At 43.5% G+C, this 24787-nt stretch overlaps 1 protein-coding gene across 2 annotated transcripts in view; it reads left to right on the top strand.

Annotated features, from left to right (window-relative positions):
• The window catches only part of satb2 (SATB homeobox 2), a 52022-nt gene that overhangs the window by 8867 nt on the left and 18368 nt on the right, over nt 1-24787 (top strand). For both annotated transcript variants that reach the window (XM_061692625.1, XM_061692624.1), the window contains exons 3-11: nt 3879-4064; nt 15168-15294; nt 16178-16301; nt 16773-16875; nt 18386-18436; nt 18510-19099; nt 21015-21227; nt 21322-21408; nt 22910-23062. In XM_061692625.1, the coding sequence (XP_061548609.1) occupies nt 3879-4064; nt 15168-15294; nt 16178-16301; nt 16773-16875; nt 18386-18436; nt 18510-19099; nt 21015-21227; nt 21322-21408; nt 22910-23062 (1634 nt within the window). The remainder of the gene's footprint in view (nt 1-3878; nt 4065-15167; nt 15295-16177; nt 16302-16772; nt 16876-18385; nt 18437-18509; nt 19100-21014; nt 21228-21321; nt 21409-22909; nt 23063-24787) is intronic.

The following is a 24787-nucleotide window of genomic DNA, read 5'->3' as shown; positions in this document are numbered from 1 at the left end:
TCATGCAAACAAGTCACAAGCGCACCTCACTACGTTGTCAATAAAGGTTTTATGATGATGCCAGTTTGACAGATTATTTCTATTTCCATTATTTCCTTTGGTCTTAAATTTTCTTCAAATCTGATGAATTGTGTTCCTACCTTCGAGGTTACACTGTAGTGAGAACTGTATTTGACCTTTGAACTTGAGCTTCTCTGTTAAGAATGCAGTGAGGCAATGTCACTTTAACAGTACAAGGCGAGGACGAAGGGGCTCCGTAAATAAAGGTGCTTGCAGCATATAAACAAGATTTACGCAGACTGATGTGGATTATCGATCCAGCGTTCACGACGGGAGAGTTGTTCTTATTTATGCTATGCATGTGTGCATGCTGCTGCCATATGTTTGCCCCAAGTTCAATCCCAAAGAGTCATTTTCCCTTTGACTCACGCTAAAATTAGAAGGACATTTATAGATTTGGGCGCTCCTCCCCAATATTTATCATATAAGATTCCTCGGTTTCTTTTGCTGGAATGACAAATCTAAAATTGAGCGGTTTTGCGGCGACAGAGTAGTTTTAAGCACGAGTTGAAGAGGTTATCAAAGCAAGGCAGAGCTGAGATGGGACGACGAAGAAGAGGAAAAAGGGGATGAGAAAGGAGGAAGGAAGGAGGAAGGGGTTCCCCATTGTTGGAAAAATGACAGTGTTTTCCTTGAAGACAGGAAACTCAATGTGTCTCGGCCAAAACCACGCAGCCGCCACAAGGACACACACACACACAGACCCATACACACACGAACAAACACGTCTTATTTTAAACCCCCCTCATACATATTAGAGGGATTAGAGGTTTGAGGCCAAATCGCATCATCCAAACCAGAGCATCCAGTGGCGAGCAAGGCATAGCACGGCAAGAACCGAAAAAGAGAGGCAGCGAGACAGAGGGAGAGAGAAAGAGAGAGAGAAGAGAGAGAGAGAGAGAGAGAGAGAGAGAGAGAGAGAGAGAGAGAGAGAGTGTTGACAGTTATATTTCCCTGTTGGAGAAAAATTCACTTACTCCAATTGGCACGGCGCTCCGGTGTGTAATTCACTCCATGAGCGCCTGGAGGGCCCGCAAGTAGAGTGATTAATGGGAGGGGCGGGGAGGGCGAATAGAAATATAGGAATTGACTGATTAAAACAATGAGGTGGATGGAGCTGAAGTGCTAATGCTACGGTGCATTATTAGCGCTGGGACGCTGCCTAATGCTCTCAAGTCCATCATATCCACACACACAGCTTGCATCCAGTGCCAGTTGACAGGTGGCGCCGCAACAAAAGGGTTTCACGTATAGAAAAATAAGTTAATCAGTGCAGACATTCTGAAAGACATTTACGGAAGGAGAAAGGTACAAGTTGTTTTTCTTAGTAAACCATTTCAGTTTTGTTACGTACAGTTCAAATCGGATAAATAAAAGAACACACGGAAATGATTTCTAGTAACTAAATGCCAGAATAATGAGAGAAGGATTCTTTTAGGCAATTTTTCTCTTACTTTTTTCAAAGTCAGAAGTTTACATACAGAAAGATTGCTATGCCTGTAAACAATTTGGGGAAAGTCAGATGATGATGTAATTTCTTTGGAAGGTTCTGATAGGTTTATTGACAACTTGTGAGTGAATTGGAGACACACCTTTGGAAGTATTTGAACAAGACAAACCAGAAACACACGGCTTCTGTGTGTGAAATCCTGGGAAATTCAAAAGAAATTGGCCAAGATATCAAGAAGAGAATTGTGGACTTGCACAAGTCTGGTCCATCCTTGGGTGCAATTTCCAGATACCTGAAGGTGGCCCGTTCATCTGTTCAAATTATACGCAAGTATAAACACCATGGGAATGTCCAGCCATCAAACCGCTCAAGAAGGAGACGGGTTCTGTGTCCCAGAGATGAATGTCTTTTTGTACGAAATGTGCATATCAAACCAAGAACAAAACCAAAAGACCTTGTGACTATGCTGGCTAAAGATGGTAAGAGTGTGTCATTATCCACAGTGAAACGAGTACTGTACTGACATGGGCTGAAAGGCTACTCTGCCAGGAAGAAGCCATTACTCCAAAAAAAAAAAAAACATCAAAAAGACAGATTACAGTTTGCAAATGCACAACAGGGACAATTAAAAAAAAAAAAAATTTCGGTGATGTGGTCTGACGAAACTAAAACTGAACTGTTTGACCATGATGAGCATCGTTACATTCGGAGGAACAAGGGGGAAGCTTAAAAGCCTGAGAACAACATCCCAACTTTAAAATACAGAGGTAGCAGCACCATGTGGGGTTGTTTTGCAGGAGAAACTGGTCCACTTCACAAAATAGATGGCATCATGACTGATATAGTGATAGATTAATGAAACTGAAGCAACATCTCAAGACATCAACTTGGAAGTTATAGTTTGGGCACAAATGGGTCTTCCAAATGGACAATGGCCCAAAGCATACTGTCAAATTATTCACCAAGTGGCTTAAGGATAACAAAGTCAATGTTTTGGAGTGGCCATCGAGGCGCCCTGATCTCAATCCTTGTGGCCTACAAACTTGTCTCAGTTACACCAGTTCCATCATGAGAAATGGGCCAAAATTCCTGCCAACGACTGTGAGAAGCTTATGGAAGGATATCCAAAATGTTTGACCCAAGTCATACAGTTTAACGGCACGGTGGACGTATGGATAGAGCGTCTGCCTCACAGTTCTGAGGACTGGGGTTCAATCCCCGGCCCCGCCTGTGTGGAGTTTGCATGTTCTCCCCGGGCCTGCGTGGGTTTTCTCTGGGCACTCCGGTTTCCTCCCGCATCCCAAAAACATGCATGGTAGCTTAATTGAAGACTCTAAATTGCCCATAGGTGTGAATGTGATTGTGAATGGTTGTTTGTTTATATGTGCCCTGCGATTGGCTGGCAACCAGTTCAGGGTGTACCCCACCTCCTGCCCAATGACAGCTGGGATAGGCTCCAGTGCTCCTGCGACCTTTGTGAGGTTAAACGGCTCAGATAATGGATGGATGGATGGGTCCCAAATACAAACGAAATGTATGTAAACCTCTGACTATAACAATGTAATTAAAAAAATTATTTTGTCATTATTTTGGCATTTAGCAAAAAGAGATACTTTATTTTGACCTAAAACAGGAAAGGTTTAGTCTGATTTCATGTCAGACGGTGAGAAAAAAAAAGGGTATTTTTAATAGTGTATGCAAACTTCTGGTTTCAACTGTATTTTATTGTATTGCTATTTGAAATGATTCCAAACGGTGCACCTTTTCATTGTGTGAGAGCAGGATGCAGTGGGGTGCTTATGGAGGGCGGGATAGACACACTACTGTCCACTGATTGGCTGACAGAGACTTATTTATTTTTATACTTTTTTATACTTTATTTTCTACTTGACAGGGTTATGTTTGTTTTCTCAAATTGGCATATTACACGCTGTCTAGCTGTCTGAGCTGTACCACATCAGTGAACGGCACAGTATAAGGTTTTAGGCTACATACCAAAAATCAGAGTCCAAGTTAGATTTATCCACCCATATGCATTTTTCTTCGTCACAAATCCCCCAAAACTCCAGAATTTTGCCAGAAATAATTCACGCCATTTCAGAATTTGGTCCTGAAATCCAACAAACATTGGATATTTTGCAATGCAACCTTTGTTGTCTTTTATGCAACCTTGACGTCCACTTCCGGTTGACATTAGTCTTTCTCTTCCTCCTCACCAAATTTCTATTTCCATTGCACACTGCATTATACCATGTTGCATTAATGTAATACAGTAGCTGTTCCAACTTTGTCTCTCGTGTGCATCTTATGTCAATATAACAGACAATAAAAGTCTTATATTTCTTTTTTTCCCCTATTCCTCTGCTAGGTCTGATGATTCCCGTCTTCTGTGTGGTGGAGCAGACGGATGGAGGGATCCAGGCCGACGGATGTGACGGAAGGGAGGAGCACGCGGAGTTCGTTCTGGTGCGGAAGGACATTCTCTTCTCCCAGCTGGTGGAGACGGCGCTGTTGGCCCTCGGCTACTCGCACAGCTCGGCCGCACAAGCCCACGGTCAGGCTCATCCACCTATTATATTACTTTTGATATATAAAGGGAATTGTGAGTAAAATTTGGGGACAGATTTTAGCAAACGTCACGGAAGTTGACGAGCATGATTTGCTTTCACGGGCCACATAAAAGGATGTGGCGGGCCGCATCTGGCCCCCGGGCCCTGAGATTGACACCTATGATCTAGAAACCCCTTTTTTTTCTCCGACTAAAATCCACAATTGTTCTTGAAAGCGCTTCACTGCTTGCTTTGTCATTGCACATTGTTGCCAATTAAGTGTTTTGGCTTAAACACTTTTCATGGAAGCAGATGGGAGTCATTTCTGGGATGAAAAGATCAAAACCTGTACAGTAACAGTCAGTATGCACGACTACAGTACCTCCGTTTATCGTTTCATAGTAAAATCTACGATATAGAGACGTATTTACATTTAGCTTTACCCCTCCTACACACATTAAACACGTTTAAATTTATTAAAGCACACTTTACAGTACAAACCCATGAAAAAAACAATTGCTTAAAAATCTGCCATAGAACGGGGTCATAAACGATGACCTGCAATATGCTGGGGAAACGCTGTATTACATTGAGCACAGGATAGCACTGTGGTCTTTAGAACGTACACAGCATTGCAACAGCGAGCTGACACTATTTTAATAGTGTTTACAGTTGACACTGTATTGTTCCAGTAAGTACACACACTGTACTGTAAGTGTTTACAGAAGACGCTACTGTCACAGCGAGCACACTCTGAACTGTTTCACTAAGACACTGTACTGTATTGTTACAGTGAGTATACAATATACAGTGTTGTTGCTGTTACTGTGCACAGTGTACCATTAAATAGAGCTGATACATTCTGTGATTATGTTTACACTTGGCACTGTGCTGCTATGTTTAAGACAATGTTTTTACAACACACTCTATTGATGTAGTGTGCTTACAGCAGATATTGTTTTCACAGAAAGCACACAAAAGCAGTGGGCATGCGCGATATACTGTTACTCATATCGAATTACAGTTTAAACAGAGATACTGAACTGTTAGAATGTGTTTAAGACATACAGTGAACTGTTAGTGAGTTTATGCCAGACAAGAGAATTGTCAGCAGATACTGTACTGCTTGTGTGTTTCAGGCAGACATATCGATAGTTGCAGTTTGCAGTATTTATGTAGACAGCGCATCTGCGGCGGGGCGCAAATGTTGGTGGATTCCGATTTCCGTTCAAGCACAAGGCTCGTTGCACATTTGCCAATTTGGCAGACCGGTCTGCGCCAAGCTGGGCAGCGATGGTGTGTCCTTGGAGATGCGGATTGACAATTTGTTGGCAGGAAGTCAGTCTAACCTGAGGCTTGCGCAGACCACATCTACCTGCCGGTGAATATGACCGGGGCGAAGGCAGACAGGTACTGAGGTCTGCAGACATACAGAATTTAAGTCGCCAGTGGTTATCACAGGCTCATTCTGTATTTAACAAGGATACCAGCTCATGTTGTCTGTTGCCACACTGGCTAAGAGCGGTGATGCTCCACTCACGTGTTGCCGCAGCGTCCTCTTCCACAAAGAGATGTCATTGCACCACGTTTAAAGGGAATGAGAGAGGAGCCACTGCGATTGACGGCGAAAAAAGTCAAACATTCGCACAGTGGCGCAACCTCCCCAGTCTCAGATCCGCCAGGTTGCACTGGTCTACGAAATTACCAACACCGGTCTAACCCGCTCCTGGTACACAGTTGCGCTGCCTGCAGCACTGGATTTGTGCTGTTTATGAAAATAGGGCCCAAAGAATCAACAATAAAATGTCGGATGGGAATGTGTGTGTGTGTGTGTGTGTGTGTGCGTGTGTGTGCGTGTGTGTTTGTGTGTTAAGTATGCGGGAGAATGCATATGAAGAACAAAAGCAAAGCCGTGAACTGTTCCACATCTGGAAGTCACCTGCAAAAAGGATAGTGGCACTCACGCCTGTTTTCCTGCATGCACAACATACACAACACTGCAATGAAGTAAAACAACAAGCGACACAGTTATTGTCAAGACATTTTTCATCTGTTAGAAATCTCGACCAAACTGTTTGCATGTGTCATCAGCTGCTGGTCCGGTTCAATTTAGCGGATGCGTAAATACACATGCGCACGCCGTTTCTAATGTGATCAAGTTTGTCGTTTTCTTCCTGACTCGGAAACATACTGGTTCAGATAAATCCTCTTTGAAGGCCTCAAGGTCAGCGCTCCTTATCAGTCCTGTAGCTCACCTGGTGAATGCTTTAAAAGCTTTGTGAACACTAACACGCACTGGATTTCGCTTACTTGTTGCTAACCAGTTTTAGATCAAAGGTACTGCAATTTCTCATGAATGATGTGCACCCCCCAAAAAAATTTCAAAAATCAACGGTGCACATTATGAATCGGTATAGGGGGAAATGAAAAGAAAATGTCCCCATTTTATAAATGTATGCCGCGATCTAGAGATTATGAAAAAGTGGTACACATTCATTTCAATATGCCACTGCCACCTAGAGGTTATGAAGAAGGTGTACATTTTCATTCTAATATGCCAGCGCCACCTCGAAGCTATGAAAAAGGTGTAGCCTACACTTTCATTCCAATATGAGAGGGTTACGTATGACTGCATAATATGTAAAGTTGTGCACATTTACATACCCTGGCAGAATTTGTGAAATATTGTTATTGTTTTTTTTTAATCTGACTGATGACTGAACAACAATCATCATTAATTTCTTTATGGTTATGTTTCGTTTAATGATAATGCATTTCTGAAATGCTTGACAGTTTAATTTGGATCCCATTAAAATAAAATTAAATGTGTTCTGCCTGGGTAATCAAACACATGAGCACAACTGTGTGTTTTCCTCATTCCCTAAATAAAAGTAGGGCTGTGAATTTCAAAATAAGAGTCAGTAAAGAAAAATAAAGTCCAGCCCCAATTCCAATAAAGTTGGGACATTGTGTTAAACATAAATAAAAACAGAATACAATGATTTGCAAATCATGTTCAATCTATATTTAATTGACTACACGACAAAGACAAGATATTTAATGTTCAAAATGATGAACTTTATTGTTTTTAGCAAATAATCATTAACTTAGAATTTTATGGCTACAACACGTTCCAAACAATCTGGGACAGGTGGCAAAAAAGACTGAGAAAGTTGAGGAATGCTCATCAAACACCTGTTTGAAACATCCCACAGGTGAACAGGCTAATTGGGAACAGGTGGGTGCCACGATTGGGTATAAAAGGAGCTTCCCTGAATTGCTCAGTCACTCACAAGCAAAGATGGGGCGAGGTTCACCTCTTTGTGAACAAGTGCGTGAGAAAATAGTTTAAGGACAATGTTCCTCAACGTACAATTGCAAGGAATTTAGGGATTTCATCATCAAGGTGCAGAGAATCTGGAGAAATCACTGCATGTAAGCGGCAAGGCCGAAAACCAACATTGAATGCCCATCACCTTCGATCCCTCAGGCGGCACTGCATCAAAACCGACATCAATGTGTAAAGGATATCACCACATGGGCTCGGGAACACTTCAGAAAACCAATGTCAGTAAATAGTGTTCGGCGCTACAGCCGTAAGTGCAAATTAAAACTCTACTATGCAAAGCAAAAGCCATTTATCAACAACACCCAGAAACGCCGCCAGCTTCTCTGGGCCCGAGCTCATCTAAAATGGACTGATGCAAAGTGGACAAGTGTTCTGTGGTCCGACGAGTCCACATTTCAAATTGTTTTTGGAAATTGTGGACGTCGTGTCCTCCGGGCCAAAGAGGAACATAACCAATTTGGACGCTGTTTTTTCCTGCGTTGTTTCTGCCATACTTCATGTAAATTAGTCGCTTTGAAATATTTGCCTCTGTGTGGTTCCGCGGAGACTTTGTGCATATCATGCGACTGCCTGGCTTTGATTGGTGAAATGGCGTCAAACGTAACTAGTGGTTACATTAGCTTGGTATAAGAGAGCCATGTGACAGCGCCCAAGGAAGTCTCTCTGACGGACCAAAATAAACAGATCGTGCAAGCAGTAATAGATACAAATAAAAGTAGCGAGCGGAACGTAGCCTAATTTAACGGAGTAAAAGTAGCATTTCTTACGTACAAAAATTCTCATGTGAAAGTAAAACTACTCTGAAAAGTACAATTTATTCCGGAAGTTACTTAAGTAAATGTAACAGAGTAAATGTAGCTTGTTACGAGTCACTTTTGGTTGCTAGGCAGAATCCATGGTGCTCTACTGCATAAAAAGGCAGGAAAAGGACAGGGAGAGATGGTAGGGACAACAGTCAAAGTCAGAAGACACTGTAAATGACTTTAAAAGTAGGACTATAATGATGAGACAAGCTTATTCATTGACATTGTTTTTGCAACCGAATCCTGACTTTTAAAGGCTCGAACTTGTTTGTTGTTGTTTTCAACACCATGCCACCTACTGGAAATGGTGGTGCATTGCCCCACTTGGCCCTCATGCTTGTGGGCGTCACACACCGCACAGAATGCAAAAACAATGTGAGTGCAGCGCTCGCCACTTACAGCCTGTGCATATCAACACACACACACACACACACACACACACGTCAACTTGATTTAACCTAGGCAGAGATGCCATCAAGAAGACACGCACCCATACACCGTGAGTAGAAGAGTGTATAGTCATGCAGCGTCGCAGACAAAATAGACGCGCCTCCCTCCGGCTTCTCTCTAATGAATACTTTTTGTTTTTTAAAACAACCATTTATGTTAACTGAATAATTTCTGGCTTAAATTATACATTTTTCCCTCTGCGGTCCACGACCAAAATTACACAGAGTCCCGGCTATTTTCTGCCTGTTTGAATTGTGTCCTGCATTCTTGCGTCCCACTGGTGTATTTAAAGGTCCGGTCGAGGACCACGGCCATTCTTTAATTAGCCCAGGCTGGTAATTAAGTGGGAGATATTGTTTATTTCAATTATAAGGGGCCGAAGGCTTTTATAGCACGGATGGGCGCAGACGTGTACTTTAGGGCTTGACGTCGGTGAACAGTGGTCAGCATTGTTGCAGTGCCACGTCTGACGGGTCCGTGCGGCACCAACATGCCGGACATTCGACTTTGCGGGACATTCTTTTAGGAGTCGCGCTGTTGACTCTTTTGACTACTCATGTTGTAACTAAGTGTATCAAACATTTGTGAACTCACTGAGTTACTTGTGGCGTATTTGAAACCAGACATTCTGAACTACAAGCACACACTCCTAAACAATTCCGACATTGTCGTGCTGGAGTGTGTTTGAAATACTGTACAATGCTGCTATAGCGACCAGACATCACACTATCATTGCGTTGTGTTTAAGATTGAAGAAAGTGAGTGCGCACAGTGAGTGGGCACACAATGTAGCTGTACAGTCAAAACAGTCACTGCAGATAAGTGAGCACACATGCTGGAACTTTAGTGTGTTGAAGAAACAATGCGTTGTTACAGTGAGAAGACACACTGTCGCTACAGTGGACTGCACAATTTAAGTAAGCTGACGCGGCGTGACACATTGTTACAGTGTGCTTATCACACACTGTTTTGTTAAAGTAAACATACACTGCAGTGGACACTGTGCAGTGATACGGTGATGCAGAACTGATACAGTGTGCTTATACTAGACACTGTGAAGTTACAGTGAGTATATTGTTCTCTTAGTGTGTTTAAGAGATAGCCTACTGTATATTTACGGTGAGTAGAGGTATTGTATTGTTTCAATGACAAGACGCACTGGTGATACGGTGAAAACTGCACAGTTTAAATAAACTGATACAGTACTTGCGCTTTTACAAGTCACTATTGTTACAGCCATTGTGGCTACTACTTCCTTATTTATTACCCAGATACACTTTCTTGTGTAACTAGTTATTATTCATTAACATTTTAACCAAGTTAATCAAACATTTGTGGACTTACTGAGTTACGTGCATCAAAAAGTCATGAATTTTAAAGTTTCCAGCCGAACTGTAAAGGCCCTTAACTAATGATTTGGGACACTGGCACACTAAGATCGGGAGTGTGCACGTGGGCAGCCATACTGGCGCACAGATGGCACTTGGAATATTTAATGCAGAAAACAAGAATTTCAGCTTTCAAATGTGGACAACAAGCAGAGAGTGTCCTTGCTGACCAGAAATGATAAATCAATTATTAACGTACTTGCCAAGTGTATGTGTGTGTGTCTAGGTGTGTGTGCATGTGTGTGTGAGAGACTGTGTGTGTGTGTGTGTGTGTGTGTGTGTGTGTGCGGTTGCATGCCAGAAGCTGCATGGACACGTCCTCAGTGAGTTTTTGTGTTTGTCTGCTTATTCACGCGTTTGATTCCGACGGCCGATTATCAGGCATGCTGAGTGCAGACGACAACAACCGCACAAAGTGAAACCGACAGATTGAGTCAGAGATGATCTCAAATGTATTTGTTTTGTTTAAAAATCGGCATTTATATCCAGAGTGCTTTCCGCAGACATGTCATAACACATGAACATATATTACATTTTGCATTATTGGTTTAGTTGGCCAAATGTGTTGTTTCCCAAACGAGGATCCAGTGCTTTATTTTGGCTTTAAATCACTGTTTACATTGTCTTTTGCAGAAATATGCCATGTCTGACAGGGGATACAGTACATAAATATTATTGTGGTTCAATAAAAAACATATACAGTGGGTACGGAAAGTATTCAGAGCACCTTAAAATTTTCACTCTTTGTTATGTTGCAGCCATATACTAAAATCCATCCATCCATCCATTTTCTACCGCTTATCCCGGTCGGGTCGCGGGGGCAGTAGCTTTAGCAGGGACACCCAGACTTCCCTCTCCCCAGCCACTTCATCCAGCTCTTCCGGGGGGATCACGAGGCGTTCCCAGGCCAGCCGAAGGATGTAGTCCTCTCTCTCCAGCGTGTCCTGGGTCGTCCCCGGGGTCTCCTCCCGGTGGGACGTGCCCGGAACACCTCACCAGGGAGGCGTCCGGGAGGCATCCGAATCAGATGCCCCAGCCACCTCATCTGGCTCCTCTCAATGCGGAGGAGCAACGGCTCTACTCTGAGATGCTCCTGGATGACCAAGCTTCTCACCCTATCTCTGCGGGAGAGCCCGGACACCCTGCGGAGGAAACTCTATACTATACTAAAATCATTCAAGTTAATCATTTAAGTTATTTTTTTCCTCATTAATGTACACACAGCACTGCATATTGACAGACAAAAACAGAATTGTTGAAATTTTTGCAGATTTATTAAAAAAGAAAAACTGAAATATCACACAGCAATAAGTATTCAGACCCTTTCCTCAGTATTTAGTAGAAGCACCCTTTTGAGCTCATACAGCCATGAGTCTTTTTAGGAATGATGCAACATGTTTTTCACACGTGGATTTGGGGATCATTTGCCATTCTATTTTTGGGAATGATCCGCTCCAGTTCTGTCAGGTTGGATGGTGAACGTTAATGGACAGCCATTTTCAGGTCACTCCAGAGATGCTCAATTGGGTTTAAGTCAGGGCTCTGGCTGAGCCATTCAAGAACAGTCACTGAGTTGTTCTGAAGTCACTCCTTTGTTATTTTAGCTGTGTGATTCGGGTAATTGTCTTGTTGGAAGGTGAACCTTCGGCCCAGTCTGAGGTCCTGAGCACTCTGGAGAAGGTTTTCGTCCAGGATATCCCTGTACTTGGCTGCATTAATCTTTTCTTCGATTGCAACCAGTCTCCCTGTCCCTGCAGCTAAAAAGCACCTCCACAGCATGATGCTGCCACCACTACTGGACAGGTGATGAACAGTGCCTGGTTTTCTCCACACATACCGCTTAGAATTAAAAGGCCAACAATTTCTATCTTGGTCTCATCAGACCAGAGAATCTTATTTCTCACCATCTTGGAGTACTTCAGGTATTTTTTCTTTTTAGCAAACTCCATGCGGGCTTACATGTGTCTTGCCCTGAGGAGAGGCTTCCGTCGGGCCACTCTGCCATAAAGCCCCGACTGGTGGAGTGCTGGAGCGATGGTTGACTTTCTAGAACTTTCTCCCATCAGTGCAGTCTCCCGACTGCACCTCTGGAGCTCAGCCACAGTGATCTTTGGGTTCTTCTTTACCTCTCTCACCAAGTCTCTTCTCCCGCAATTGCTCAGTTTGGCCGAACGGCCAGCTGGAGGAAGGGTTCTGGTCATCCTAAACGTCTTCCTTTTAAAGATTATGTAGGCCACTGTGCTCTTGGGCACCTTAAGTGCAGCAGACATTTTTTTGTAGCCTAGGCCAGATCTGTGCCTTGCCACTCTGATCTCTTCAGGCAGTTCCTTTGACCTCATGATTCTCATTTGCTCTGACATGCACTGTGAGCTGTAAGATCTTACATAGACAGGTATGTGGCTTTCCTAATCAAGTCAATATAATCAAACACAGCTGGACTCCAATGGAGGTGTAGAACCATCTCAAGGATGATCAGAAGAAATGGACAGCATCTGAGTTAAATATACGATTGTCACAGCAAAGGCTCTGAATACTTATGGCTGTGTGATATTTCAGTTTTTCTTTTTTAATAAATCTGCAACTATTTCCACAATACCATTTTTTTCTGTCAATACGGGGTGCTGTGTGTACATTATCCATCCATCCATTTTCTGAGCCGCTTTTCCTCACTAGGGTCACCGGCGTGCTGGAGCCTATCCCAGCTATCATCGGGCAGGAGGCGGGGTACACCCTGAACTGGTTGCCAGCCAATCGCAGGGCACATACAAACAAACAACCATTTGCACTCACAGTCACACCTACGGGCAAATTAGCATCTCCATTGAATGCATGTTTTTGGGATGTGGGAGGAAACCGGAGTGCCCGGAAAAAACCCACGCAGGCACGGGCAGAACATGCAAACTCCACGCAGGCGAGGCCGGGGATTGAACCCTGGTCCTCAGAACTGTGAGGCAGACGCTCTAACCAGTCGCCCACTGTGCCGCCGTGTGTACATTAATGAGGGGAAAAAAATGAACTTGAATGATTTGAGCAAATGGCTGCAATATAACAAAGAGTGAAAAATTTAAGGGGGTCGGAATACTTTCCGTACCCACTGTATATATACTCTCTCTATACATATAAACATTTAGAGTTATATGTTTTTCAGTGAACTCTGACAAAATTAAAATAGTTCATTTTCATAACAATTTATAAAGTTGCTGGTCAGTGAAAAACAAAATGACACGACTTTTGTTCTTTTTCACAAAGGAAATGGGCTGTTTTCAGATGAAAAGAAAATGCACAAAATTAGCGGATAACAGCACACGTTTTCATTTATCAGCAACAGTTATTCAAATAGCTCAAAGAGAAGCAGTCAAATAAAACGCATGTCCAAAAGTGATTATTTTTCTTTGGGAAAAAATTTCGAAAGCACATTTTTGCGATTTTTTTTTGGGGGGGAGCAGCGGGGGTTATGTCCATGACTTTCTTTGAACGGCTAAAATAATCATAACTTCAATACAGGAAATAAAAGGGCATAAATAGACATTTATTTTGTCTTGATAATCTACAATTTTCATCTTCATAATTAAGTGTTCCAAACGGATGTTTTCTTGGTGGTCTCGTTGAGGGGCACCGTAAGGGAACGGGGGTACAGCGTGACTGACATGGGTTTCAGAAAACAGTATATTTAATTGACGTGGAGGGGCCCGAAGTGACAATTTTTTCACAGCGTTCCAAATTCCTGCCAGCACCCCTGGAGCCATGTCCATCCATCCCTCTTCTATACCGCTTATCCTCGCTAGGGTCGGTGGAGTGTATGTCATTAGATTGGAGTGTATGTCATTAGATTGTGCAGCTGTAATGTTGTGACCATAAACACCGTGAAAGGACCAGTGAGGGATTAACGGGCATTGACAAATCCGAAGCAAGGGCAATTAGAGGGGCATGCAAAAGGGGTCCGGGAAGAGAAAGAGATTTCTCTCAGACTGGTCTGGATCTCATTTAGAGGACAGTAATGTGATTAGCTTTGTTTAGTTTTTACAGCTCCAGCCAACCTATGAATGTGTGTGTGTGTGTGTGTGTGTGTGTGTGCGCGCGTGCATGTGCATGTGTCTATACATGCCTTTGTATGTACTTGCTCATGTACGCGCATGATTTTTATAATCCTAATTCACATGTTGTTTGAATCAAGAGGTCTGTATTGACATCACAGAGACACAAGAAACAACTCATTCATTCAAAAGTCAAACCTGACCGCAGTCTAAATGATGAAGATGCATCCATAAAAATTAAGTTAATGTTGGATTGTCTTCATATTTTGTGTTCAACGACCAAAGGACAATTACGTGGTTGACAAAAACGTCACTGGTAAAATTATTAAAGTGTGTTTTGCCACGAGATTTTCCACCTTTGGCGGTAGTAGCGGAGATGGAGCCACGCCTTTATGTAAGGAAATGCTGAAAAGGTGGGACGGGGTCTCACTTCATAGACACACGGACATTGTGTGATACCGCTCAGCTTGTTACAACTCTGTTGCTAACCAAATCAGCAGCACCAACTCATGCATGTTCACAGTCTCTTGCCTGTTGTAAACGAGGTTCCTGTGGATATTAAATATGTGGTCGCACAACAATGTTGTGAGCCTCTAGTCTTGCAGTTCTAGCCGTTTTTCTACAGTTCTCCACGATAGCTTTTTTAAATTTTGTATGAAAGTCCACTTTCACTTAAAATCCATCCATCTATTTTCTACACCGCTTAACCTCACTCGGGTATGCTAGAGCCTATTCCAGCTAACTGCGTCCGAGAGGCAGGTTACACACTGAACTGGTTGCCAGCCAATCGCAGGGCACATATAGACAAACAACAATTTGCACTCACATTCGTACCTATGGACATTTTAGAATCGTCAATTAGCCGACCGTGCGTGTTTTTGGGATGTAGGAAGAAACCAGAGTACACGGAGAGAACAAGCAAACTCCACACAAGCGAGGCCGTATTTGATTAGACATCTTGTGTAATTCAAAGACTCGGGCCACTATTTGTGGAAATACAATATTTGCATTTTTGTAGCAGCTTGTTGGTTCATGTTACGATCCAAATCTAAACGCACCTTGCCCCCTGCATTGCCCCGTTCAGGTGTCATCAAGGTGGGGAGGTGGAACCCTCTGCCGATCCACTTCCTGACGGACGCCCCCGAGGCGACGGTGGCCGACATGCTCCTGGAGGTCTACCACATGGTCACTCTCCGTATTCAACTACAAAGGTCAGACATATATATATTTTTTTTGATATGAAGATTTTAATTTTTATAGTCACAATCCGGCTCTGAAGCCCATGGAGTGATGTGCAGCTGATTGCACATGAAGAATTGATTACCAAAAATCAAGTGAAGCCTACAAGAATTTATCTGTCATCAGACTCCCAGGAAGAGTGGAGCCAAGGCCCTGATGGACAGATAAAACCAGATAAAGTACAGATGAGAGGCATTTTTGTTGGTATTGTCTTGGCACATACCAGCCAGGATTTGTTGACATGTTGATGCGCGTCTCCGTAATGTTGGCAGAGCTGTGCGCATGGTCCTAGATTCATTTATTTGCGGTTAAAAGAAGGCAGGAAAGGCACTGGAGATGAAGGAGATACTGGAGATACTTAGTGTTAACTTTAATGATGAATGGCCTTATGCAAATGGCTCATGTCATAGACGCCAGTTATCCTTGAATAGCTGTCAACAAAATATTGGCTAAAAGACAAAGAAAAAGCAAAATGCACAGACAGCAGCTCTTTTTAAACTTCCTGTAAAAGCAGAAAAGTTTCCACCTTTTCTCTGTGTGTCCCTGCTCAGTATAACCAGCTCTGCTGCAGAAGGGAGGGGGGACAAATCTTCTGCCTTGGAAATCAGTATCGGCATGTGAACCGAGACGGGACACTGCTTGTGTTTAGGCCTATTGCGCCACACTGGGACAGGGGTGTGAGGTTGAACACTTTTGTGTTGAAAGCAGCAGTCGCTGACTGACAAAGTATTTGATCTGTCACAACAGATTGAATGTGCACACAGTTACCGGTACACATGCATATATCTGTACTTCGTCTTTACGACAGAGTGTGAGTACTTTTCCCACCTTTGACTATCATTTTTGTTGTTGTAGTTTTTCCAAGCTTGAGGACCTTCCCTGTGAACAATGGAACCACGCGACCGTGCGGAACGCTCTCAAGGAGCTCCTCAAGGAAATGAATCAAAGCACTCTGGCCAAAGAGTGTCCTCTGTCGCAGGTTAGAAAAACAACAACAAAAGATAACTACGTCAGTGGTGACAAGTTGTCTGTCTTAACGCCACACACAATTAGAAAGCTAGAAAATGAAAATGATTAATAACTATTGCTACATTTTAATCAAACTCTGGTGTGTTTTAACTCCCCAGCTGCATGTTTAGCGCTCTCACCGCATCATAATGGCTGCTGCGGGAGATTTATGGGCTTAAATGGAGCTCTGGTGGGGGCGTTGATGGCAGCAAGCGGATCAATTGCAAGCATATGTGTGTGTGTGTGGCTGGAGATTCTCTCAAGGCGCTCAACTGGCTCAAGTTTCCGCGGGTGTCTTCCAGTCGTGATTACTGACTGTCTGTTTCAATTGTGTTTGTGTGTGTGTCACATGGCTTTTTTTTTTTTTTTTTTGCGTGACTGTACACATTTGGTATCGCGCCGGTTATTAATTATCTTTGTCCGTGTCTTTTCTGTCTCTCAGAGTATGATCTCGTCCATCGTGAACAGCTCCTACTATGCCAACGTCTCCACCGCCAAATGCCAAGAGTTTGGTCGCTGGTACAAGAAGTACAAGAAAATCAAAGGTACACTCAACAGTCCCAATGTGGCATTGACTGACAATAAATAAAGTTTGCAACTCGAACACAATTAGTTTGACCTACAATTTGGTCAATTCAACTTTATTTTTTTGGGATTAGAAATAATGTAAGGAATCCATTCCAGGCTTTATAAAACTTCTTGTTCTGTACAGGTCATGCTTAAAGTGCCTGTTTGTTATATTTGATGGCCATTTAAGCGCAAAAAGAAGTACGCGAGTTTACACAGTGCTACATCCACACAGGTTTGGATCTCAATACCGCCACACGTCACAAAACAAAACAAGTATAGATTTAAAATAATGCAACTATTTATAATGGTTCGTAAAGAGATTCAGATTCAAGGTGTAAACACTTTATGAAGCCTTAAGAAAACAGATATGAACGATTACTATTTCGCAAGGTAAAGTTAAATCTGACAAGCTGAGCCCATATACAACTGAAATAAGGGATCCCTATTGTAAAGTATAAGACATTTATAAGAAAATACAATATAATAATAAACATCCACCCATCCATTTTCTGTACCGCTTCTCCTCACGCGGGTTGCGGGTTGCTGTTGCCTATCCCGGCTATCTTCGGGCGAGAGGCGGGGTACACTCTGAACTGGTCGCCAGCCAATTGCAGAGCACATCGAAACAAACAACCATTTGCACTCACATACACACCTAAGGGCAAGTTAGAGTCTTCAATCAACCTACCACGCATGTTTTTGGTATGTGGGAGGAAACCGCGGTACCCGGAGAAAACCCACACAGGCACGGGGAGAACATGCAAACTCCACACAAGCGAGGCCGGGATTTGAAACCCGGTTCTCAGAACTGTGAGGCAGAAGTCCTAACCAGCCGACCACCGTGCCGCCCAATAATGAACATAATATAATTATTATATCATTTATATTATATATAATAATACATACAAATATAATTCAGCCAAGCAGTACAGCCAAATGTTGGCTCACTAATCAAGTGGTACCCAAAGTAATTTTATCGACTATGCAGTGATAAATATCTTTAGCTTTTTCTATAGCTTTTCCTGGCTGAACATAAGGTTCTGATGTGAGATGGAGCTTCAACACAACATGTGAATTTACTGGACAGAGGTTTGAACGTGTCAAACGGTGTGTAAAGGCATAATTCGGTCACAGCAATTTGGTGAGTTCTGCCTGAAAGCGAAGAAAAATAAATGGCGGCTCAACTGGTATGCTTTTGATGCGCCAGAGTGTGAAAGGGACTTGAGATTGCCACCCTTAAGGGGAATCATTAATAGTTAACAATAAAACATACTGCATACTTTAAAGTCACAGAAAATGCAAACATATACGGCATTAGAGAGAGCAGAGTTTAGGATATTTTCCATTAGATTGGAGGTCTAGTTTTGAATGGTGCTACTGCTGCAGATTGGTTTACTTTAACATTTACATCATTTATTTATTTATATCATACATGTATTAAACAAACCCTTCTTTTGCTTCTTGTTTGTTGTCTTCTTTGAACAGTGGATTATTTGGAAAAGATGTGGTCAGGGCGAGATTCTGCTGACATCAAAAGTAAGCAATCTTTTCTTTATGACAACAAAGGAAATGTTTGGGTAAACAACTGACAGTCCGGTCTCCTCTTCAGTTGAGCGAGACAACATGGCGGACTTCTGCATGCTGGGCCAGAGACCCCCTCCTCACTTGGCCGGCCTGGCGCAGCTCGGTCACCTGGGCGGCGGCCCCCTCCTGAAGGTGGGATCTGGAGATCCGCAGGCACCGTCGCAGCCTCCCCAGCAACCTCCTCTCCCCCAGCAACAGCCCTCGCCGCACGGCCCCCTCCACCACAGCCCCCCTCTCCACACGGGCCAGGTGCCCGCACAGCCGCCGCCCCACCCGCCCGGGGTCCTCCAGCCCCTACTGGGCCCAGGTGGGCTGCTCTCGCCTCAACTCTCCCCGCAGCTGGTGCGCCAGCAGCTCGCCATGGCCCACCTCATCAACCAGCAGATAGCCGTCAGCCGGCTGCTGGCCCACCAGCACCCGCAGGCCATCAACCAGCAGTTCCTCAACCACCCGCCCATCCCGCGGGGCTCCTCCAAAATCGGCGGTGACCACCTTGGAAGCAACTCCTCGGCCTCAGAGGTCTCCTCTGAAATCTACCAGCAGGTCCGAGATGAGCTGAAAAGAGCCAGCGTCTCTCAGGCCGTATTCGCCCGGGTGGCCTTCAACCGCACACAGGTAAGCAAACAGGAAGCGGGAGACCAAGTCAGGAGAATTTGGGATAGTTAAGTATTTTCTCATTAATTGGAGACTCTAAATTGCCCGTAGGCATGACTGAGAGTGCGAATGGTTGTTTGTTTCTATGTGTCCTGCGATTGGCTGGCAACCAGTTCAGGGTGTACCCCGCCTCCTGCCCGATGACAGCTGGGATAGGCTCCAGCACGCCCGCGACCCTAGTGAGGAGAAGCGGCTCAGAAAATGGATGGATGGAAGTATTTTCTTATTGATTCCGATGAGACCAAAGATCACAGTCACACCCATGCTGCGGGTGAGAAGGGATAAGTGCCGTACTTGATTGGGATCCACTCCAGTGATAGACGCTTAATTCTTCACGCTGGTTTGGGCTCATTTGCGGACACCCACCTTGGAAGTATTTTAAGCAGGATTAGCGGAAGCATGGCGGGGTGGTTTGCCCCCCTTCGCCCCCACACCCGATGCACCTGATGCATCTGAGACCGCGCTAAACAGTTTACAGCACGCCCCACTGGAGCAATGTAATGATAGCTTGTAGGCCTTACTAAAGAAAAGGTGTGAACGGTGCTTTCAAGGTACAAACAATTTGTTGAAACTATGAAGACTATAATCTCACCCCACAGAAGACAGAAAATGTATCTGCCAAACGTCAATTAGTCACGATTTAGACGACCTGGTTTAAGGGGCGGCACAGTGGCCGACTGGTTAAAGCGTCAGCCTCACAGTTCTGAGGACCGGGGTTCAATCCCCAGCCCTGCCTGTGTGGAGTTTGCATTTTCTCCCCGTGCGTGCGTGGGGTTTCTCCGGGCACTCCGGTTTCCTCCCACATCCCAAAAACATGCATGGTAGATTAATTGAAAACTCTAAATTACCCGTAGGTGTGAATGTGAATGCTTGTTTGTTTGTATGTGCCCTGTGATTGGCTGGCAACGGTTCCGTGTGTACCCCGCCTCCTGCCCGATGACAGCTGGGATAGGCTCCAGCATGTCCGCGACCCAAGTGAGGAGAAGCGACTCAGAAAATGGATGGATGGTTGAAGGGGCACGATTCAGATTATTTTTTCTGTGATCTGATCTCTGGCGAATCATAGGCTACATAGAGCAGTGATAGGAAGTTATGCCGTTGTAAAAATATTTCATTATAGGACTTCAGTAGATTTTTCAGGTATCTGTACTTGAGTTTTTTTCGGATGACTTTTACTCCCTATATTTGAAATGTTTTTACTTTCTACTCCTTACTTTATCAAAATAGGCTCAGTAATTTTTTTGACCTATGCCATGACGTATAATGTAGGTAACGTCAATCACGGTTAAGATCTTGAATTATTCAGATCTCGGGGTCTTAAAAATTGAAAAAAAAAAAAAAAAGAAAAAGGGACATCAGTGACATGGAGGAACATGAACTAGGGAACATGCGTTTTGATAGCATAGAAATTGAGCCAACGCTACCAAGCTCCTGGTTGTAATGGTCTTTTTTTTCTCAGTACAAGCATTAAATAAGTTAATAAAAGGCAAACTATACTGAGGGAAGACAGTCTTTCTTCTTGTGCCAAGTTATCTAAAATGGGTATTGTACAATATATAATTAACAGTAAAAATGCATTTTACTTTTCCATTTTTGTACATAGAATCTGTTTCTGTACCTTTTTACTTTGAATTAAGTACAGGTTTCAAATTAGTACTTCTACTTTCACCAGTCTTTTTTTACACAAGCATGTGTCCTTCTACTTGCTGTAGTGTAAATACAGAGTGAGAGAGAGAGTGTGAATAATTCTGCTAATTCTGTAGAGACCATTCACACTACGGCGTCACTGAGTGGGAACTGCAAGCCAGGCCGCCAGCACCGAAGTCGGTCGAGTTTAGTGCTACACCACAATAACAAATCGCTCTTGTCAACTCAGGGTCTGTTGTCGGAGATCCTGAGGAAGGAGGAGGACCCTCGCACGGCCTCGCAGTCGCTGCTGGTCAACCTGAAGGCCATGCAGAACTTCCTCAACCTGCCAGAGGGTGAGCGGGACCGCATCTACCAGGAGGAGCGGGAGCGCACCATGAACCCCACGGTGGGGCTTCCTGCTTCCAACTCGTCTAACCCTGGGGCTCCACGCCTCTCACAGGTAGAACACACCTGGATTCATAGCTTGAATCAGGATTGTACGGCGTTGTACACACTCCATTTTTACATGCTGTGTGTCCTGTGTGTGCGCTTAGAAAGTGTGGGAGAGGAGCTTGGATGAGCAGATAACACCTGATACCTGGGCCTCCATTTGGAAGAACAAGAATAAGATAGCCAACTCGGTGAGTTCTCCACAATCTTGCATATCGTATAAATAATGTGACTATTGTCTTACTTTTTTTTAAACAAAGTCTATGTATAATGGAACAACAACTTCAAAGCGATCATAGGAGCCTATTGTAAACATAAAGGATGTAAAAGAGCATTTTTAGCGATAAGGCCTTTTAACTCCGATGCCGTGTGGGCTATTATTTATTATGTCTACGTCAAATTATCTCAGTATCTGGAATGTAAGCTAGCCTTGTCAGTGCACGCCTTTGTGGACGACTTCAAAACAACGCAAGCGGTTTGAGAGCTCGATGCACACTGAAGCAAGCAAACAGCAACAACATAACAGAAGCGGAAAGGCTAAATGAGCTTAATATGTAAACTGGTGACGTGGAGATATTCAACCTAAACATAAGATTGAGGTTTTAGAGAACAATGCACAGTTGTAGAGAATCACAATTTATCCCATTGACCACTGATTGTTTATGATACTGTTTATGTACCGTAAAAGTTGTTTGTGTTTCTCATAAAAAGAGAAAACGCATGTTTGAATGTTCGCTTTATTATTGGACCACAACAAATCAAAATACTATAGCAACTTCAACTCTATGGGCCTGGACAATCACAATATATCAACCAGGCATCTTCCAATTGTTATTGATACCGTATATGGGCCATTCCATCAAATTGGTGCTATTTTCTTTTTGTAACTCTCTCAAAATAAACATTAATTAATTAATTAATTAAATGTATTTTGAGGCATGAAATACAGCCACCTGGCATTTATGCTAATAACGTGTTTACACTTAGCACATTACAGTGATTCAACAAAAACTGTATTTAAAAAATAAAAAAATATTTTTTTTAAAAAAATAGGTTACAGGCCCAGGTTTTACTTTTGGCCTCTAAATGATGATGCACCCTGTGGACCATGTGACTTATGTAATACTAAAATTTTTTTGAGAGGGTGAAAATAGAAAATAAACTTAGTATAGCTGGCATAAGGAGTCACACAAGTATGTATAAAATTTTACTTTTCTAAAGGATTTACATGATTATGATATTGTTTACAGGGACAGGCAACAAATGCTATTTTTTTCAAAGTAGTTTAAATTAATCGCAAATATACAATCAGATCAATGTAAAGGACACTGATGAATAAAAATATGTATTTTACAGTTAATTTTATCCTGCATTTATATATTTTATTTCCTGGGGACGCAAATGGTGTATTCGTGGCATAATGTTGCGCACCCAAACAAGCAAATCAATGAATCTGAGAAAGTGTCATCAATTTGTAAAACTGAAGCAAGAGGTACCATTTTTTGCCCGTTGTCATCGCAACTACATTTGAACATTACACGAATAAAACTGTGACCTATGTTGCGTGCACAAACAACTACGAATCATGCTTCAAGTGGGATGCAGCAGTTGTTTCTATGCTAGCTTGAATTAGCAATTCAAATTTCCTTTAACCTGAACTCATTGTGTTACCGTTACTTGTCCCCTGTGCAGCCAAAGCCAACAGGCCCCATGCCTGACCTACCAATCAAGCTGGAATCGCTAGTCAACATCACATCGGGGATCTATGACGAAATCCAGCAGGAGATGAAGCGAGCCAAGGTGTCCCAAGCGCTCTTTGCCAAGGTGGCTGCCAACAAGAGTCAGGTAAGGGAACACAGGACCCCCACCTAAAAAAACCCCCCAAAAAACCCAAGACGCAAATATTTAGTGCTACGTGTAAAATTCAAAGGTTTGGGTGAACTTTAAAAACATAATGCACACTAAGCGCTGCTGTTTAATCACAAGTGACTAGCATATGCCAGGTGGCTAGCTGGCTAGCACAACAAGCTAGCAGTCGAGATCTTTACTCAGTGCTCCATCCTATCAAACCGCACGAACATTCATCCATCCATCTTGGTGCTTGTCCTCATTAGGTTCGTGGGTAAACTGGAGCCTATTCTAGCTGATTTTGAACCAGAGGAGGGCAACACTCTGGACTGGTTGTCAGCCAATCACAGGGCACATGTAGGGACAGACAACCATTCACACTCACACCATCACCGAGTGAGATCTGACCAGATCTTGCTGCTAGTGAACACTATCAGAGACTCACAGCACAGATCTCAAAAGCAAGACACCAGACACAAAAGATCAGAATCAAAGTACTTTGTTCACAAAAAGCTGCTTAATACTGACCTGCGCTGAGAATCCTAGCAAGCCAAATGGGAATGGGTGCAAAAACATTCTAAAATAAAACTAAAAATGTTAATCGTTGTTGTGGGTGGCGTGGCACAGAGGGTAAGGATACACCCTGCAACCAGAGGGTCACCGGTTTGTATACCCGCCCGAGCGCATGTCGTCTTTGTGTCCCTGGGCAAGACAATTAGGCTGCATTGTCCATGGATGAATGCGGTTGGACATTTGGTGGTGGTCGGAGGGGCCGTCGGCGCAGAATGGCAGCCACACTTCCGTCAGACTGCCCGAGGGCAGCAGTGGCTACACAAGTGGCTTACCACCACCAGGTGTGGCTGTGGAGTGTATGACTAATGTGTGCAATTGTAAAGTGTCTTTGTGTGCCTTTATAAGTGTAATCCATTATTATTATTTATATGTGCCCTGCGATTGGCTGGCAACCAGTTCAGGGTGTACCCCGCCTCCTGCCCGTTGATAGCTGGGATAGGCTCCAGCACTCCCGCGATCCTTGTGAGGATAAGCGGCTCAGAAAATGGATGGATGGATTAAAGATCTCTGATCAGAAACAACACTTCTGCTTAGTCATCCACATGACTACTTGTGACTCCTTCAATGCTGGCTGAAATGAGGTCAAGTGAGGTGTGCTGATGTCATGTACTGTATTATAATTATTACAGTTCTATGTCCGCAATTTGTATGACATTCAAGGCCTAATTTTTCTGAAAATGTTGGCCCATCTCCAAATGTTTTTTGCATGCAAGGAATTAGGCTATTCAACCATTAGGACAGTAGCGTGTAGCTGCTAGCAGGCGTAAGACGGTGAATGGCTGATATGCACTTTCTATACAGCACTTGCATGCTTGTGCTTGTGTGTGTGTGCATGGTTAGCGAGGACCCCCAGGTCGGGGTGGTAGATGGTTGGTGGTGGTGGTGGGTGGTGGGCGGTCACAGTTCAGTGCACCCATCTGCCGCAGCTGACCACCAGGACGGCACGAGCAGCAGCAAGAGATGATCAGGCTATTAGCGTCGCACGCTGCCTGAGGTGGCGGTTTGAAGACAACAGCTGGTGTCACAAACAGAGCCAGTCTAGCAGACATAATTGAATCTTCTCCATCTCCCTTTCTGGATGTACACCTACCTCACACACCCTGCACACTTTTAAGTATATTTCTTTTGTCTTTGGTTTGCTTTTTACCG

This window comes from Phycodurus eques, chromosome 12 (genome assembly GCF_024500275.1).
Source record: "Phycodurus eques isolate BA_2022a chromosome 12, UOR_Pequ_1.1, whole genome shotgun sequence".
Lineage (NCBI taxonomy): Eukaryota > Metazoa > Chordata > Actinopteri > Syngnathiformes > Syngnathidae > Phycodurus > Phycodurus eques.
Note: the sequence above shows the minus strand (reverse complement) of the source record. Positions and strands in the feature narration are given on the sequence as shown.